This window comes from Carassius auratus, chromosome 2 (genome assembly GCF_003368295.1).
Source record: "Carassius auratus strain Wakin chromosome 2, ASM336829v1, whole genome shotgun sequence".
Classification (NCBI taxonomy): Eukaryota; Metazoa; Chordata; class Actinopteri; order Cypriniformes; family Cyprinidae; genus Carassius; species Carassius auratus.
The window spans coordinates 14,491,104-14,508,704 of record NC_039244.1 but is presented as its reverse complement, the minus strand read 5'-3'; the positions used below and the strand labels follow the sequence as shown (position 1 = coordinate 14,508,704).

The following is a 17,601-nucleotide window of genomic DNA, read 5'->3' as shown; positions in this document are numbered from 1 at the left end:
TAAAAAGCATATATTTCAGATCAGTCCTGCCAATATTCACATGCAGTCTAAATGGGATCTCAGTTGGCATTTGGCTCTTTAATTTAGAAGGCAGGACTTACTCGGTCTAAAACCAATAACTGCAGCATAGCTGAAAATGTATATACTTTTTTAAACATTTTGAATCATTTTCTTCTTGTTATGAATCGAGGCTTGTGACTAGGTTGTAGTGGTGTTCCAGAAAACAGCACTTTTCATAGTTTAAGAATAGCCACATCTTAGATTGGCCTGATCACATTAATCACAATCAATAAGCTAGCATGAAATTAACTGTCATCCGTGTGCAAAAACCAGTCAGATCGGCCCATCAACTCACACACTTAAAAGGTCGCAATGTGATAGGCTTTCATTAGGATTATTACCATTTCATTTCCATAGAATTATCTGGAGCAGGCATAATGAAATGAGATGTGCTGCTCGGATGAACAGAAATACAAACATTCAGCCATGAGTTTCCTCTCTCACTCGGTTTACTCTCCTTCGTGACACCCTCTCTCATTCTTTCTTAACACTCAAATAAGTGTCTTAGATCTCTGTCAATGACAACCCTGTCAGAGACAAATTGCTAAGACATTCCCTCACAGCCAACTTACTGATTTCTGCTTTTGATATTAATCAGTCATTTTCTTGGGTTTTTAAGGAAGTGGAGCAGATGCAAATTGGCAGGTATTTTTTTCAGGTAGGCATGTCAGCAGAATCTGTGTGTGTGTGTGTGTGTGTTGCTGAGTGGACGGTAGCAGGCAGCCAGTGTGGGCTGCTATAATTTCCCAGGTGTGCTGCACAGCTGGGTTACAGGCTCATTCTTTATCAACACACAGCTAACCTGCACTGACTCAGCTGAAGCTGTTTTGAGCATCTTCAGCACGTGAATGCACAAGCTGCTTGTTTATTGTTAAAGTCAGACTGGTTCTGATCTGATTGATTGCTTTTTTTCATGTAGGTAGAGTAGATGGATTAACAGTTCTGGTTCTCAGAAACATTTCTTATTAAAACAACTTTAAAATCAACTTGAAACACCAAGTGCAACCCATTTTACTGCTGTAATCTGACGTATTTTTGAGTGAAAAGGGATATTCAATTTATGATTTCATCCATATGGAATTAATAGGTTGCATGCCACAATAGATTAAAATTATTGGAAGAAAAAAAGACAAGTTTCAGAAGTGGAGCATTTTATTACATTTTAAATAATATACAAAAACTTATTTTGTAAAATTGTATATTTAATATTTAAAATCTATAAATTTAATTAATTATATATTATTATTTATATCACATATTAAGTGATTTTTTAATTTATTTTACTAAATAGGTACTAATGTGATATTTAAAAAAAACTAATAAAAACACTAACAAACCTTTTCTGTTTGGAATAATATGCACCAATAAATCGTGTACAAAGTAGGGTTGTGACATTGATTAACTTTTATTCACCGGTGAATCAATGTGGTGGGGGTGTCATTGGAGTTTTCTCTTTTAAATACACTAGCTTATAAATGCTCATGCGCATTTTACTTTCGCTTTCAAATTGGTGGCAATTCAACAAAACAGTACAACATCAAACTCACTTATATTAAACATAGAACGTTTATTAACAAAATGAATAAAAATACACCATACTATTGCCTAACATAAATTAATAAAATAACTTACAAAAAAATTAAATAATATATAAAATAAAAACGTAAAATTGGTAAACACTGTGGGAAAGCACGCTGCAGGAATCTCTAGTGAATGCTAGACAGCCATATATGTGCAAGGCAGTAAGCTCATTAACTGCATATGCGGCATGAACCAATCAGCTTGCGCCAAGTCCTTTAACTCTCTGAATATCATCAGTTACATTAACAACCTGTCAGCCTGCTCCATCTCGAGCTTCATGACTGAACTATATCTTTAATTGTCAGCCAACACTGTGAGCACAATTAGTATATATCATACTGATTGAATGGTCCGTAAAATAAGTTAAAATGACGATTTAATAGTTTTTTTTTTGTAAATTTTTTTTTTATCTGTGGTGAGACACCTCAACCAGCAACTTTAATTAGCACTGTACTAATCACATCAAATCACTGACATCTCCATCTGATACGGCAGGGACTTCAAAGACTCATTTGCAACTGCACAGAAATGACCAACCGCATGTTCTGTGCCTCTTTCTCATTCTGTGGCCCGTATTATGTGTCAAGTGAACGTTTCTGACTGTTTATTTATTGTTTTTTCTCCTCTCTCTGTCTGTTTGCAGTACGACAGTGAAAACATGTTCATGAGTATGCCAGAGCCCAGCCAGGACTTTGTGCCAGGGAACCAGGTGGGTTAATTACTGCTCACTCCTTTTGTTTTAAATCGTAATTAAACAAATTTAAGCCGGCGCATCGCAAATTAGAGCCGCTATCAGTCGCCACCATAATCAGGGGCTATTATAACATGTAAACAAAACATTTAAAGCTTTGTCTAAGCTTAATGAAATGAAGCTTTAATGCATATTGTCGCAGGGTTTAATTTCCTCCATTTACACTTTCATTAAAAACTACACACAAGTATGGACTGCAAACAAGGCCACGGGTCTATAAAAGACAGGCTGCAGCGTTTCTGAGCAATGCTCCTCTAGTTACGGCCGTTACTCACCGAGGGAAGTTTATTTCAGGATACTTGTGCTTGTTCGAACAACCAAGATAAAAGGCTGTTTTCATCAGTGACTCAAGCTAGATAGTTCAGGACATCTCGCTATAAAAAGCAAAGCTTGATTAAATTTTTAAACTAAAGCATGCAACTGAGGTCAAGGGGGAACATGCCTGCGTGAGGAGAGCAGGTTGTCTTAGGAGACCTTTTACATGTTTGGCTAATGAATTACGGCTACAGGTTAATTAGCACCCCTCAGGACACATGCCACATTCTGCTTTTTGGAAATGAATGTGACAGGCGGCCCGGTGCACCCTAGACAGACTGATCATGTGTGCAAGTGCAAAACTGGAACTAGGATTTTTTTCCCACAGTATTTCTCCCGACTAGTTTTATCAGCCTGCAGCAGGCTATATTTGATGTTGCTGCTCTATTAAAACATTTCCTTCCTGCTTTTGTCACGAGCTGTTTGGGGTTGGCCTGTTTTTATAGACACATTGATCTGAACTATGTGCTTGCATTCCATGAAATTTAAGCAAGCTACATTTTGACATTTCAAACTTTAAAAACGATACACAGTGGGATGCTGGAATATTACTCCAACTTTTCTGTAAAGTGCCTTGACGCAGTAAGCACAATGGAAGCACTGAATTCAATCTGTTAGTTGATCACAGAGTTTGGCCTTTAATGTAAGACATGTAGAGTGTCATGTGCAATAGCTCCCTACCTCCCCATCTCACTGGTGTTTTTCTGATTACAAGTATTAAAAAAAAAGAATAATTATTCCATTTTCAGAAGTAAATTTAATAATGAAACACTCTTTAAGTAAAAAACTGTCCATATGGTTTGGCAGCCTGCTCAAAACATCCCCTGTCTTTTGCTTTGACATAAGAAACGTTTAACAGGTCTCCGTTCTGCTGAAACGTGTGAAGGTGCAATTCACACCTTTCTCACGCATGTCGAAAAACGTTATATTCAAACTTAATCATGAACACATTCACTTGTGGTTTGACAAAGTTGTAGTTTTCTGTGCACTGACAGAAAAATCTTTTAAGTTTGTTTGAGAAAGTCCTGGTCAAACATGGGTCACAATGGTCAGTCAATTGACTAAAGAGGACAATTAGTCAAAAGCATGTTTAATATAATATAATATAATATAATATAATATAATATAATATAATATAATATAATATAATATAATATAATATAATATAATATAATATAATATAATAAGAAACAACAACAATAAATATATATTTTTTATTATAATAATATAATTTAACATTGCAACTAGCCAGTCTGAATATTACTGATTTACAAATATAATATAATATAATATAATATAATATAATATAATATAATATAATATAATATAATATAATATAATATAATATAATATAATATAATAATATAAAAAGTTAACTATTGAGTCTAATCTAATTTAATACATCAGTGGGCAATTAATTATATACTGATCTATATATTATATATATTTATGGTTGGCTGCAAGGCTGTTACTTGCCATTCACTGTCTAGTCAGAGTTTTAAATGCGCATGACTAACTATGATGTCATGTTGAGGTCACATGTTTCCCTCTGAGTTTTGTGCTTGAAATACATTGAAATAAACACAGTATATATACATAATCTTATTGTGAGTCCTAAAAGCTCTTCAATAAGCATTCACAGTGCTTTGTGATGTAGAGAATTAGTGAGAATGACAGTCTGACCTGAAGGCTATAGAGAGTAAGCACAGTGGTGTTACGGCTTTCAATAGCAAGAGGAAAAATAAATAAATGATATTTGACTCATGTATTATTCAGCACACTGTGGCAAATGCATTCAGGAGAATGTAAAGGAAAGTGCAGTGAATTACAGGTCACTTGTTTCGTTCATGTAGTTTATACCTCTTTAAACAGGAAAAGCTGCATATGGTCCTATTGTGCCACCCATTACATAGCCTGAAATTGATTTACAATGTGCATTGTCTGCATTGTACATTCCCGCTCACTTTGTTTAATGTGCTCACGCTGCATGTTTGCTGCAGCTTTAATGTTGGGTGAGATGAAAGATGCATTGAGAATATAAAGCAGCATAGAGGCAAAAAAAAAAAAAATGGATTGAAGAGTGATGAAAGTTGAATGCATGTACTATTGTTTCTTGTTACCCTGCTGTGTCGGTTGACCCCTTGTCCTTGCGTCCCACTGTAGTTCCGCGTGCCTGCCAGTCCCAGCCAGACGCACCACAGCAACAAACAGGCCAGCGGCCACTGGAAAAGAGACACCCCTACACACACGGACGGCCCCCGTCTGACATGGGTAAATAACCCCACACCAACAACAAGCAGACGTCCATCAGGGCAAAATAACAGCAGCTTACATCATTTGTGTGTCACGTGCTGTGTGTGTCTCATCCATATTTACATTTACACTTTTTTTTTTGTATTAACACTTTGTAAAAATAAATGAAACTAATTAAAATCAGACACCACTGCAAATGTTCCTGCCCATTTCCTCTTTGTTTTGAACACAAAAGAAAGATATTTGACATTCTAAAAGATTTAATTAAGATAAATTATATTAAAAGATTAATAGAGAGATAGATGACAACAATTTACTTTCACTTCCTGGATTTGAAACAGTATGTGATGATGCTATAGTATAACATAGCATACTAGCATATCAGCATTTCTTGCACAACGTGAATATGAAACACACTAGCTAGCTAGAATATACCCATCTGTTTTACAAATTAAATGTTGTCAGTAATCTCGATCGCTAATGCTAATTTGGAGAATGTTTTATAGTGACCCACTAAACTCTTATGCAGCGGTGCTGGCTACTTAGGGTTTTTATTCATTCATAGGCAGTGTTTGGAGTAACGCCATTTAAAAGAACGGCGTTAGGTAACGACATTATTTTTTTCAGTAATGGAGTAATCTAACTAGTTACTTTTCTCGTCGTTATAATGCCGTTAACATTACTGGACGTTAAATGTGGTGCGTTACATTGATTTAATAAACGATGTAATCTGAACGCACCCCTGGCTCACACAGCGAGTGAGGAGGTAGGGTAAAAACGAAATAAGCGATTATGATTGGGTAAGGCAGAGTCATGTGTTTCATGGTAGCCAATCAGAGCCAGTGTTTTTACGCCAGCGGCGTCAAACACACACACACACGCACGCGAGATTCGCAGCAGCAGCAGCAGAGATGGCGAGTCGGGAGCAATCCGATGAAAAGTTGGCATTTTCAAGGTAGAGATATAAGCACTAATTCAAATTCATTGTGGTCAAAAGCAAGAACGTGCATGTAATGTGTACATGTAATGTGTGACACACGCATCTACAAAGCTAGTGGCCAAAAACACTTTTCTTACAAAGATAATACTTGGAAGTGCAGGATAAAACTCTTGCTGTCTGTTGACGTGCAATAAATATTGAAAGTTATGTACGAACACCTGTCTGTTCTACTCATTTTAAAAAAGTTTTTTTTTTTTTTTTTACAGTAACGCAAATAGTTACTTTCCCTGGTAACGAGTTACTTTTATTATAGAGTAATTCAGTTACTAACTCAGTTACTTTTTGGAACAAGTAGTGAGTAACTATAACTAATTACTTTTTTAAAGTAACGTTCCCAACAGTGTTCATAGGTAGTACAGCAAATGGCACTATAAATATACATTAAATTATGTACATTAAGAGAGAGAAAAAATAGCTAACCAGCTAGTAAAAAGTGAAAAATATATCAAAGTCTGTGATACTGAATGCCCATTGTACGCATGCATGAAAGGATTGCTGTAATCTTAGAGCTACTTTGAGTCTAGCACTACTTTTATGTTTCCATTTTAATCTTAAAACTCTCTTTGAAAATATTACTTTCTCTTGCTTATGAACTGCGGTCTCTATTTTCTGCTGTTTTCTTGCTTCCTTGCATCTCTCTCTCTCTCTCTCTCTCTCTCTCTCTCTTACTCAAAACATACTTCTCTCTTTCCCTCTGTTGGGAACAGGTAATTACTTTTATTGGCAACAACAGTTGAATTCACCTTGACCTCAGTGTGTGGTACGTAGCCACAAAGCTTTCTCCTTTAAACACACATTAACCAAATTAGAGAGAAGTGTACCCCTGTGCCTATTTTAAACTTCACACTCAGGAAGCTCAAACTGAAGCTGAAAAGCCTCCGCAGCTCCAGCACTAAAGGCAAAACATGGACTGCAATTGTGAATCTCGAAATAGGATGGATAGACAAAAAAACTGCTTAACTTTTTTCTTGTGCTTCCAATGAGGTGAAACACCAGACTGGCCCTTAATAGATCTGAAAAACTAAATATAAATATTAGGCTATGAGGAACTTGCTATCATTAATGAGCCAGTTTTTGTACTGACACATACAGTGCCTTAAAGTCTCAGTTACAAAGAATAAATAATAATAATAATAATAATAATAATAATAAAAAGTTTGATGTGCCCAGAAAAAAACAGTATAGTTTCTTGTGCCATAGTGGGGAATGATGTCACAAAGCATGGAGTAAGTTGGCTTTTCATCAAAACAGAAACAGTAATATATATATATATATATATATATATATATATATATATATATATATATATATATATATATATATATATATATATATATATATATATTTACATATTTATTTCTATATCATTAATGAAACAGCAAACATTTTTAAGTTTACATTCAGAAATATAAAACAAAAAAATTGTGAATAAATGTATGTATATATATTATTTATTTCAGAAAGCTACGTTGTACATTAATCAAAATTCAACATTGGTAGTCCCTTTGCCAGCATGTAGTATTTATGTAGGCATAAAACTAAAAGGAAATCATAGTAATAATTATGAAAATATTAATAATCTTTTAAAATCAAAAAAGGAAGAAAAAAAAACTTGGTCTAAGAACACAGTAAAATTTTTCTCTTAAAGCTGCGATAGGTAACTTTTGACGCTCTAATAAACAGAACTGCTTTCGTCTTGCGGAAGAACATCGTAGCCGGAACTACTTCTCTCTGTTTATGTCTATGAAGAATCACAAAGGTACTGGGTTTCTCCGCCGCGGTACCCCCGAAGCAATCTAAAATAGTCCGAATATAAACACTTATTATAGGTGTACACTAGTGATTCAGGACAAGCCAAAAACACGGTTTGGAAAATGGATTCATGGTGTACTCACTTATTATCTACATTTTTCTACATTTTGAACACAAACAAAGTTACGGACTGCAGCTCTGATTGGTTGATTTCTTACTGGGAGCGGTCTGTAACTGCAAATGGCAATAGGACCACTGGGAGGAGCAAGAGGAGCTTGATTTTTTCACAGATTATCTGTCTCATATTCTACTGTCAGGACATAATGACAGGTTTAACAAATATGTAAAAAAAATTTTTTTTACAAAAGTTCCCTACAGCACCTTTAAATTCTGCTTTGAGTGTATAGTTAAATCTTGTCCGAAAGCTTGACAATGGTTTGATTGTGTTTAAATCTTTACTCTCGGTTTGGTAGACAGAATTGACAGAAACAGATATTTGAATGTAAGGGAAATTTACACGAGAGGGACTTTTTATGAAGGAAACGTGTGTTAAAATGACATTTAAAAACTGCTGTTAATCTCTTGGTTGAAATCTGCCTGACTTTATTTCCATCAAAACATTCCCACTGACTCACAACACTTTTGAAAGCCTCGTAGCTTTGCCTGAAGTGACAAAATGTGATACTGTTATCCATCTGAACATCTCTGGACGTGGAGATCCGTTGCTCTCTGAAAGACATAACAATAATAACAGCCTGCAAAAAACGACTGAATCAATGAGATGTTAAAATACACCGAGCATTCATCAGGCAGACTGCACCTCAGCACGGTCTGTCAGCACACAGCTTCTCTCCGATCTTAGTATCTCCTCTTATTCCCCCTTCTTCCAACCCAAACCATGTGTTTCTTGGCCATTTAATAAAAGCCACATTTATTAACCCAAAATGGCTGGAGTGCTGAGTGCATGTCAGCCCACAAGCGCTCTGTATCAATGTTTATTTATTTTAATGCAGCAGCAAGATGAAGTAGTGTGAGCTAGCGATGCTAGATAAAGCCGACTACAGCCGAACACTATAAATATACACACTTCTCACATTTCTGGACCATGCTCAAAGCCACTACTTGTGAAAGTGCCCACTTTGACTCACAGAGCAAGCAATGTTTGCCTAACAACCGTTGGTTTTTGTCTAAACCTGATTAGACTGGTCTGATCTGCGTTATAGAAGATGCAAAGCAGCATTCAGGAAGAGTTTTTGATATTAATAATATTCTGAACTATAAGAGCAGCACAGATGCAATATGTTATCTATTTGCTTCTTGCGCAGAATATATTTGCCTGCCGTGATGGTTTGACGTGTACTGTATATAGTCTCTGATGAGGGGGGTTGTCCGATTTCTGTGGGGGTTTATCTATCCACCACCCCCCTCCCCCCACCCCCCAGATGTTGCAGAGCTCTTGTGGGACCAGGAGAAAGCTGTGCATTTTAAACATGCATAAACTACCCTTGTGCTCTCTGCTGGGACTGAAGAGGCCCGTTCTTACATGTGTTTTTTAATGTTAATTCAGATATAGAAAAATGTTCATATGTTCATATAAAACGTATTTATAGAATACTTTAAAAGAATCCGATCTTGAATACTATATTAAACATCGTTTTTCTCATAATAAATATATATTATTCAGTTATTCGTGAATTGCATATTCATGCATGCATGAGCCTCAAGCTGCTCAAAGACATGGGAGTGGTCATTCATGGACCGTGCCAGTATGCTTTGATCCCGTTCGGTTTATAAGACAGTGCGGAGGTGAAGCCGCGGTTCAGGTCAGATGAGGCTTCACATGCCCTCGTGTCCGTCCCCTCCATTAGACGAAGTTAAAACCTCCTCCAGATCAAAGTCATGCTTGACCTTGATGCAAGCACAAGACAGACAAGGCCTTCTGCATTTATCCAGAAGCTCTCAGCAGTAATCGGCAGCTCAGCGGGTCCGAGGTTGTTTTGGGGGTCCAGCCAAATAATGTTGCATTCAAATGAACACTGCCCCTGGGTCCCAGAGGGATTCATTACAGGCTGAATTGCTTTCGTTGCCTCTCTCACACAATCCCAGCCTAGATGGCAAATGAAAAGCCATTTGAAAAAAAGGGCACCTTATTAAGTTTAACCACTGTAGCATTTAACCTGACATCTTCATTATTCAAAATTACGTTATGAAAAAGTCACTTCATCTGCAGGTGCAGGTTACTGTAGTCTACGCTTCCTTTTGCTGTTCTGTAGCAATTTAATTGGGGGAAGGGCATGACAACATGTTGGAGCTCTCCTCGTGCCGCATGGAGCTCTGGGTAATGATCCACAGCAAATCCTGGAGTGATCATGTAAAATAGAGTAGGTTTATTTATGAAAGTCAATTTTTTGCCAAGGCAAATACCTTGCCTAGAAAAAAGTTGCACTGCTCATGTCTAAGAAAAAAGACACAGCTTGTTTAACGCTCACCGACATTTTTTCCCCAATACTGAACATTGTCACAATGAAAAATGCCATTTTACTGTCAATTATAGGCTTTCAGTCAAATCTGAACAATAAAACAATTATGAAACACAAAACAATGCAGCAAATCAGCAGTTATAATTGTACATTTTTTTAACTTAACTATAATTGTTTTAAATTAAACTTTCATGTGACTTGCCAGAATGCATTTTTAGAATATAAAATTCACCACAAATGTATTATTTATCATAGTAATAATAAACAAAACATATTATTATTATTAAGATATTTAAAAATAAAAATAATACATGTATTTTTCTCTATGTACAGTAGAAATGTTTTCTTTTCTTTATCATGTTTATAAAAGTATTTTATTACTAAAGTTATTCAAAAGTGATTATTAGATATTGGAGAGGTTTCGAACTACGTGTTTGAAACCAACACACAAAACCACAGCTAGAGATAAAAACCCATTTGATTTAAAACCTTATAGTTCCCGAGATACAGCTTCCTCGTGTGACAGCTAGTCTCACTCATCCGTCTAAATTGTATTTCTATCAGAAAGCATCTCTCAAATTTGTTTTAATGCATTCTGTGGCATAATGATGGGGCGTATCTCTTATCTCAAAATGCATGTTTTCTCATCCAGCTCGTATCTCAGTTCGTGTGCACTTCTTTCATAATGACGAGCTGATTCACGCCTGTCAAGTTGGAAGGCTTATAAACAATGCTGCAGTAATTTAATGTGAATTTCTGCTGGTGAAGCATTTCTGCCACTCACTCACTACACTATGTTAAAAACACAAGAGCTCTTCTCATATCTTTCCACACTCTCTCGCTCTCTCATTTTTTCCTTATTGTCAGTGTACACCACATCAGATACATAGTCCCCCAGTTTATTCCTCTGTCCCCCTCCGCTGTGAAGCTTTGATTGACTGCTGACTGTGAAGTCGCCCATAGACAATGATTCCATACAGCCATCATGACCATCATCAGTAATTGATAGTAGATTTAAATGACTCTCCTGCTCATTTGCCATTCATCTCCCACCAGTCCCATTACCCTTGTGCTATTTGACAGGCAATCACCTCTCTGAGAGATTTGTTGTCCAGTCGAAATGATGTCACATGAAATGGGCAAGGACTTTACGAGTTGTTGATCTCAAAACTTGTCTTTTTTTCCACCCCTTCCCCTTCTTTGCATGCAGGTCCGGCTCTACCTATAGGCATAGCAGGCAGTCGCCTAGGGCCTCGGTTTTGAGGCGGGCCCTCCATAACCGTAACATCCTCTAAACGCTATTCCACCAGTCAGCACAGGCAGCAAAATACAAAAAATTAATAAAAATCCAACTTTTTGTCATCAAAAAATCCTGAAAAACATATCATAGGTTATAAAATAAATATTCAGCAGCACAACTGTTTCTAACATTGATAATAAATCAATGTATTCAAATAATTTCTGAAGGATCATATGACACTGAAGGCTTGCGTAATGCCTGATGAAAATTCAGCTTTGCTTGACAAAAATAGTTTTATTTTAAAGTGTAGCAAAATAGAAAAACAAATCAATGCAGGGTTGATGAGCATAAGAGACTTCTTTCAAGAACATTGAAGTAGTAATGTGTCCAAAATGAAATGTTTTATAAATAAAAAGGCTAGGAATCATATTTGTTTTAAGTGCTTTTTATTGGGGGTGGGGGGCCTCCATGATTTTTGCCGAGGGCTTCCAAATGTCTAGAAACGGTTTGCATGCAATGAGAATGAAGGTTGTTGGGAAACTATGTGTCATCCAAAGTCCTGATTTACACAGAAATTGTAGTTTTTCTTCGATGTTTCGTTTATTGTTAAATGAAAAGCTAAGCTTTCAGTGGAAAACCGCACAACTCAATTATGTTAAAATTATACATAGCGATCTGAATGTAACTGGATCGTGAATAGTAAACACTGAACTGAATGTACAGATATCGTGTGGGTAATTTCCCACAGCCCTGACTCAATATAGAAAAAAAATGAATTTACTTCAATTCATATTATGTAATTCAGTCGAGAACTTTCTGACCCTGGAGGTTTTATTCAATTACATAACATAATGCAAAAATATTTCAATTACCAACGACATGACTCCAGATGAAATTTATTAAACATTTCTTAAAAAAAATAAAAAATAATATATATATATATATATATATATATATATATATATATATATATATATATATATATATATGGTAACACTTTAGAATAAGGTTCCATTAGTTAATGTTAGTTAACTACTTTCGTTAACATGAACTAAGCAAGAACCATCCTTCTACAGCATTTATAAGTCTTAGTTCATGTTAATTTCAACATTTACTAATGCATTATTTAAATCTAAAGTTGTGTTTGTTAACATTAGTTAATGCACTGTGAATTACCATGAACTAACAATGAATAACTGTATTTTCATTAACTAACATTAACGAAGATGAATAAATACAGTAATAAATGTATTATTCATTGTTTGTTCATGTTAATTAATACATTAACTAACATTAACTAATGGAACCTTATTCTAAAGTGTTACCATATATATATATATATATATATATATATATATATATATATATATATGTGTGTGTGTGTGTGTGTGTGTGTGTGTGTGTGTGTATGTATGTGTGCGTGTCATTTTAGAGGCTGGAATTGGAAAAATAAACTGACTCATAGTACCTATCCCTTTAGACAATGAATTTATTCAGATTAGCTGGAACAATTTAGCAGTTTTTAGTTAAATAAGTGGATCTGCGTGAGATGAAACCATGTTTTGATAGGTTTGCATCCATCTAAAGCCTTATCTAAAGTCATCTTTTTCAACAAGATTTACAAGCACACAGATGTAGGAAATGTTTGCAATGCTCTTAATTTTTGTGCATTTCACTTTTTTTTTCTCTCAGAGCCACACACCACATTACAGGGTTATTTATTTCCTGTGTTCTCTTTCTTGGCTGCCTGTTTACGTATCTCAGTGTCACAAAAAAAGAAAGACGAGACAAAGGAACATCACGTATATAATCGTTAGAACAAATAAACAAAATTGCACCTCAAAGCAGCCATCCGTTCCTGCTCTTATTTATTTCTCTAATTTTCAACCCAAATTTAATAATTTCCTCTTCTTTTGACAATAATTACACGAATAAGTACATTACTCGCATGTATCAACAGCAATGTAAGCCACTGCAAACAGTCGTCTTGCTTTATTTATTTATTTGATTTAATTTGGCAGTTAAATCATTCCTCTAAGGGCCTTACTGTATGAATTATGCCAGCATATTTCCTGCAAACAAACGCAGACATCTGTGAGGCCCAACACAATCAAATATGCAAATGAGCCTGATACATTGGCTTTTAGAGGCAGAAGTAGGAAGCTCATTAAAACGATTATTGCAATCCTTAAAAGTAACAGTTGGACTGTTATTTGAGTTGAGCTTGAATTTGGAACCAATTTCATACCTAATTGCCTGTAGTTGGCTGTCTGACAGGTTCATTTAGTTTGCTGCAAATAAAAGCCATGTATTAGAGATAATAAAGCAGCAGAAAAGAGGAGCCCCTTTGAAGGTAAAAAAAAAAGAGAGGGATCGTTCGAGTCGTTTCGAGTCGAATCAGAGGCATATTTGTGGTTAGCGTTTCGTGAAGCGTTTACCGTTCTCGGGTACAGATAATAAACTCTCTGCCTTCGGATAACTGTATACATGTTTTCTACAGTATTTTACTCCAAGAGAGAGTGTTTACAGAATAATTTATGGTTTTGCTTGGATTCGTACAGCCTTTCATCTCCTTATCTGCTTTACATCTTTTTCATCACAGTCTAAACTGACAGGGGCTGGAAGAGGCAGCCAAAGCAAACTTCACAGCCAAGCGCAAGTGACTGTTCAGCCTCATAAAAGCAGCCTTTTGTTATAGTCTAATGAGACTGATTGACCATTTGCATATAATTTTACTTCCTCAAAGGCTCAAATAGCAGGAATGAATCACTGTAATGTGCGGCGCACTTTGATGTACTTTATTCAGCATTTCATCTGCCGCGTATATAGTTGTGATTAGTCTTTTTTCTGTTATTGATACAGCATGAATCATTGCCGTTGCTGGATCGCTTCAGTGGCAGAATATAGAGCATCAAAGAATGTTGGTTTTCGACAAGATTTTTCTGTTCGTGCCTTAACCCATTTCACTCTCTTATTTATAAGTATCAAATGGACAGTCTGTCCTTGTTCTAGCCTACGGTTCGCCCCCCCCATTGTGCAGTATTTCAAACTAACTGTTTGGAAAGCCTTTTCATGCTGCCTTTGGAGACACTCTTGACAAGAATGCTCTTGAGATTTGAGATTTTCAATGTTATAGCATTTGTATTCGCTTCTAGTGTATTTACCTCTGAATAAAAGATAATAGATGAGAAAAATGCATCGTTTTCATCATCACTAATGACTAGTCAGTCACAAATGAATCATCTTTTGATAAAGTTGGTTTTGTTATGCAGCTATCTTATGTAATGAGCCAGTCAGTGTTCTGAAGGGTCACGTAACCTCTGTCTGATGTGTCTCTGTTTGTCCCAGCAGTCCTACCCAGTGCACAGTCTTGGGGACGAAGACTATAACATCCCACCCATCACACCCCCCAGCCTCCCCGAACACATGCTGGCACACTTGCCCGAGTCTGAGTCCGGAACGTACCATCACCTGTGCCCTCCTGTCTCCCAGAATGGATTGCACCACTTTCACCTGCAAGGAATGGACCTGCAGGGCATGTCGGTCCCCAACATGTTGGGTCAAGATGGCGGCCTGCTCACCAACTCCCTCTCGGTGGTGAGTACTGGCGCTCTCTGACTTAGATCTGGGGCTGATAATCCAACTACCATATTTTTCCGACTATAAGTCGCACCTGAGTATAAGTCGCATCAGTCCAAAAATACGCCATGATGAGGAAAAACATATATAAGTCGCACTGGACTATAAGTCGCATTTATTTAGAACCAAGCACCAAGAGAAAACATTACCGTCTACAGCCGCTAGAGGGCGCTCTATGTTCTCAGTGTAGGCTACAGGAGCACTGAGCAGCATTGAGCGCCCTCTCGCGGCTGGAGACGGTAATGTTTTCTCTTGGTTCATTTGTCTTAGTTCATTTCTCTTGGTTCATGTCAATTTAATTTTGATAAATAAGTGTCACCTAACTATGAGTCGCAGGACCAGGAAAATTACGGAAAAAAGTGTGATTTATAGTCCGGAAAATACGGTAATTATGGAATAAAGTTTAAAATAAGTAGTAGTCGCATTGTGAAATATAAAGTCACAATTAATAGAAATAAAGTTGCAATTGTGTGAGTTAAAATCACCCTGAGACATATAGTTTCATTATGAGTTATAAAGTGACACTATGAGATATAAAGCAGCAGGGCCGTGCACAGACCTTTTGAGGGGCATGTGCTGAAACTGAAAAAGGGCACCCCCTCCCTTTTTTTTATATCAATTATATATATTCTCTTTTTTAGCTATTCTGTTTGGTTTCATAGCCTAATTTGTATTATTTGGTTAACATTATTATGAATGACATTGAGAACAGGGGAAGGTGAGCAATGAGTCAAGTATTTTTGACAAACTTTTTTGAAATATAATTTAAGTAATTATGTCCAACTCAATTCCAGATTATAAAAACTATAGCCATACCGTTACTATAACATTTCCAACATGTATCCGCCTTCCTGGCAAAAATTTGATACTGTGGTGGACCAGGGATGTTGGTCTCTTGAAGGTCTCTTATTCACTACACTTTCCCTAAAATAAGCCAGCAATGAAAAAAATAAATAAAAATAGTGTGAAAAGTACAGTTGCAGTGAAAAGCATTTCTGAAGGATCACGTGACACTGAAGAGTACTGAACTGGAGTGATGATGCTGAAATTTTTTTTCACAAAAATAAATTACATTTTAAAATATATTCAAATAGAAAACAGTTATTTAAAATTGTAAAAATATTACATTATATTACTGTTTTTGCTGTATTTTGGATCAAATAAACGAAGCCTTGGAATGAATCATGAACTACATCTGCATGATAAAATATAAAGATTTCACAGTGATCTTCTGTAATTTTTTTTAGTTACTACTACATTACTGTAGTAAAACCATGTTTTACTACATTTTATACATGTGAGAACGACCTGAGAGTATACCATAACATGATTGGCCTAAATGTTAATAAATTAAGTGTATCAGCAATCATAAATCAAAGAAGAAATTTTTTAGAAATATATTTATCTAGGTGATAAGGATCACTCATCGCTTTGTGTAAGTTCCAGTACGAAACAGCGCGGGTGCGCACCTGTTATGATTTTCCGATGGTTAAAAACTAATTATATGTTGTTGTATTACTTATCAATATATAGTTTTTGACCAGCGAATGCATGCAAATGTTATTTATTTATTTTTTGTCATTAAAACGGCGACGTTCTTTCGCTGCCGGCATCACATTACATTTTCATCTAACTACAGGTTACAAAATAGTTTTTGTAGCTATATAGACGGAGCACTCAGTTTTTCCTGTGGTAAAATGCATTTGGCCAAAATCGCATTTTATAAAAGATGAAATGCTACTGTATGCACAGGCTAGTTAAGTGTTGGTTATGTATTGTCTATGACTAGATGGCAAATGCTAGCCCTCTCTCTCTCTCAGGCGACGTCCCACATGTCTCAGTCAGTCAGACAGACATCCAATAAATAAAATATGAGCCTTTATAGACATAGTGTTTAGTAGTACTTATTTGAAACAACAAGATATATATTTACCCTTCGCAAAACCATTCAGCTCAGCTGTTGTCTACTGTGCGGTTGCTGTGGAACTTCAGTTGATTCAATGAATATAGAGGGGGGCGGAGTTATCATTTGTAAAACAGACATACAGACGTAAAGGGTGACCAATAGCATTAAAAAAAAAAAAAAAAAAAAAAAAACACCAAAAAAGGGCACTTCGGAGTGTAAGGCAAAAAGGGCATGTGCTCTGCACAGGTTGAGCCCTACCTGTGCACGTGCCTGTAAAGCAGTGTTTATGAAATATATAGATTCATTTAAGAGATATGAAGTCACATTTTGAGATAAAACATGTTGTAAGTTATAAAGATAAAATAACGAAAAACAAAGTTGCAATTTGTGAGAGAGAGAAAAAAAGTTACAGTTAACTTATTTATAATTTTTACCCTGAGGTGGAAATGTGCTTCAATATAATCTAGTATGAAAAATGACCAAAAACACAGTTTCTTTCTGTGTGGAGGAAACTTCATTGTAAGATGCTCATGCTCTCCTTTGAGATGTCACTAATGCATTTTGCATGAAGGAATTACACTACACCAAAGTCGTTTCAGTGCCCTAACAATGATTTAATTGACA

At 36.0% G+C, this 17,601-nt stretch overlaps 1 protein-coding gene across 3 annotated transcripts in view; it reads left to right on the top strand.

Moving 5' to 3' along the window:
* The window catches only part of LOC113117030 (thymocyte selection-associated high mobility group box protein TOX-like), a 56,619-nt gene that overhangs the window by 22,876 nt on the left and 16,142 nt on the right, over nucleotides 1–17,601 (top strand). For 2 of the 3 annotated variants that reach the window (XM_026285396.1, XM_026285413.1), the window contains exons 2-4: nucleotides 2,285–2,350; nucleotides 4,871–4,978; nucleotides 14,781–15,029. In XM_026285396.1, the coding sequence (XP_026141181.1) occupies nucleotides 2,285–2,350; nucleotides 4,871–4,978; nucleotides 14,781–15,029 (423 nt within the window). The remainder of the gene's footprint in view (nucleotides 1–2,284; nucleotides 2,351–4,870; nucleotides 4,979–14,780; nucleotides 15,030–17,601) is intronic. The other variant, XM_026285404.1, reaches the window with a different exon arrangement.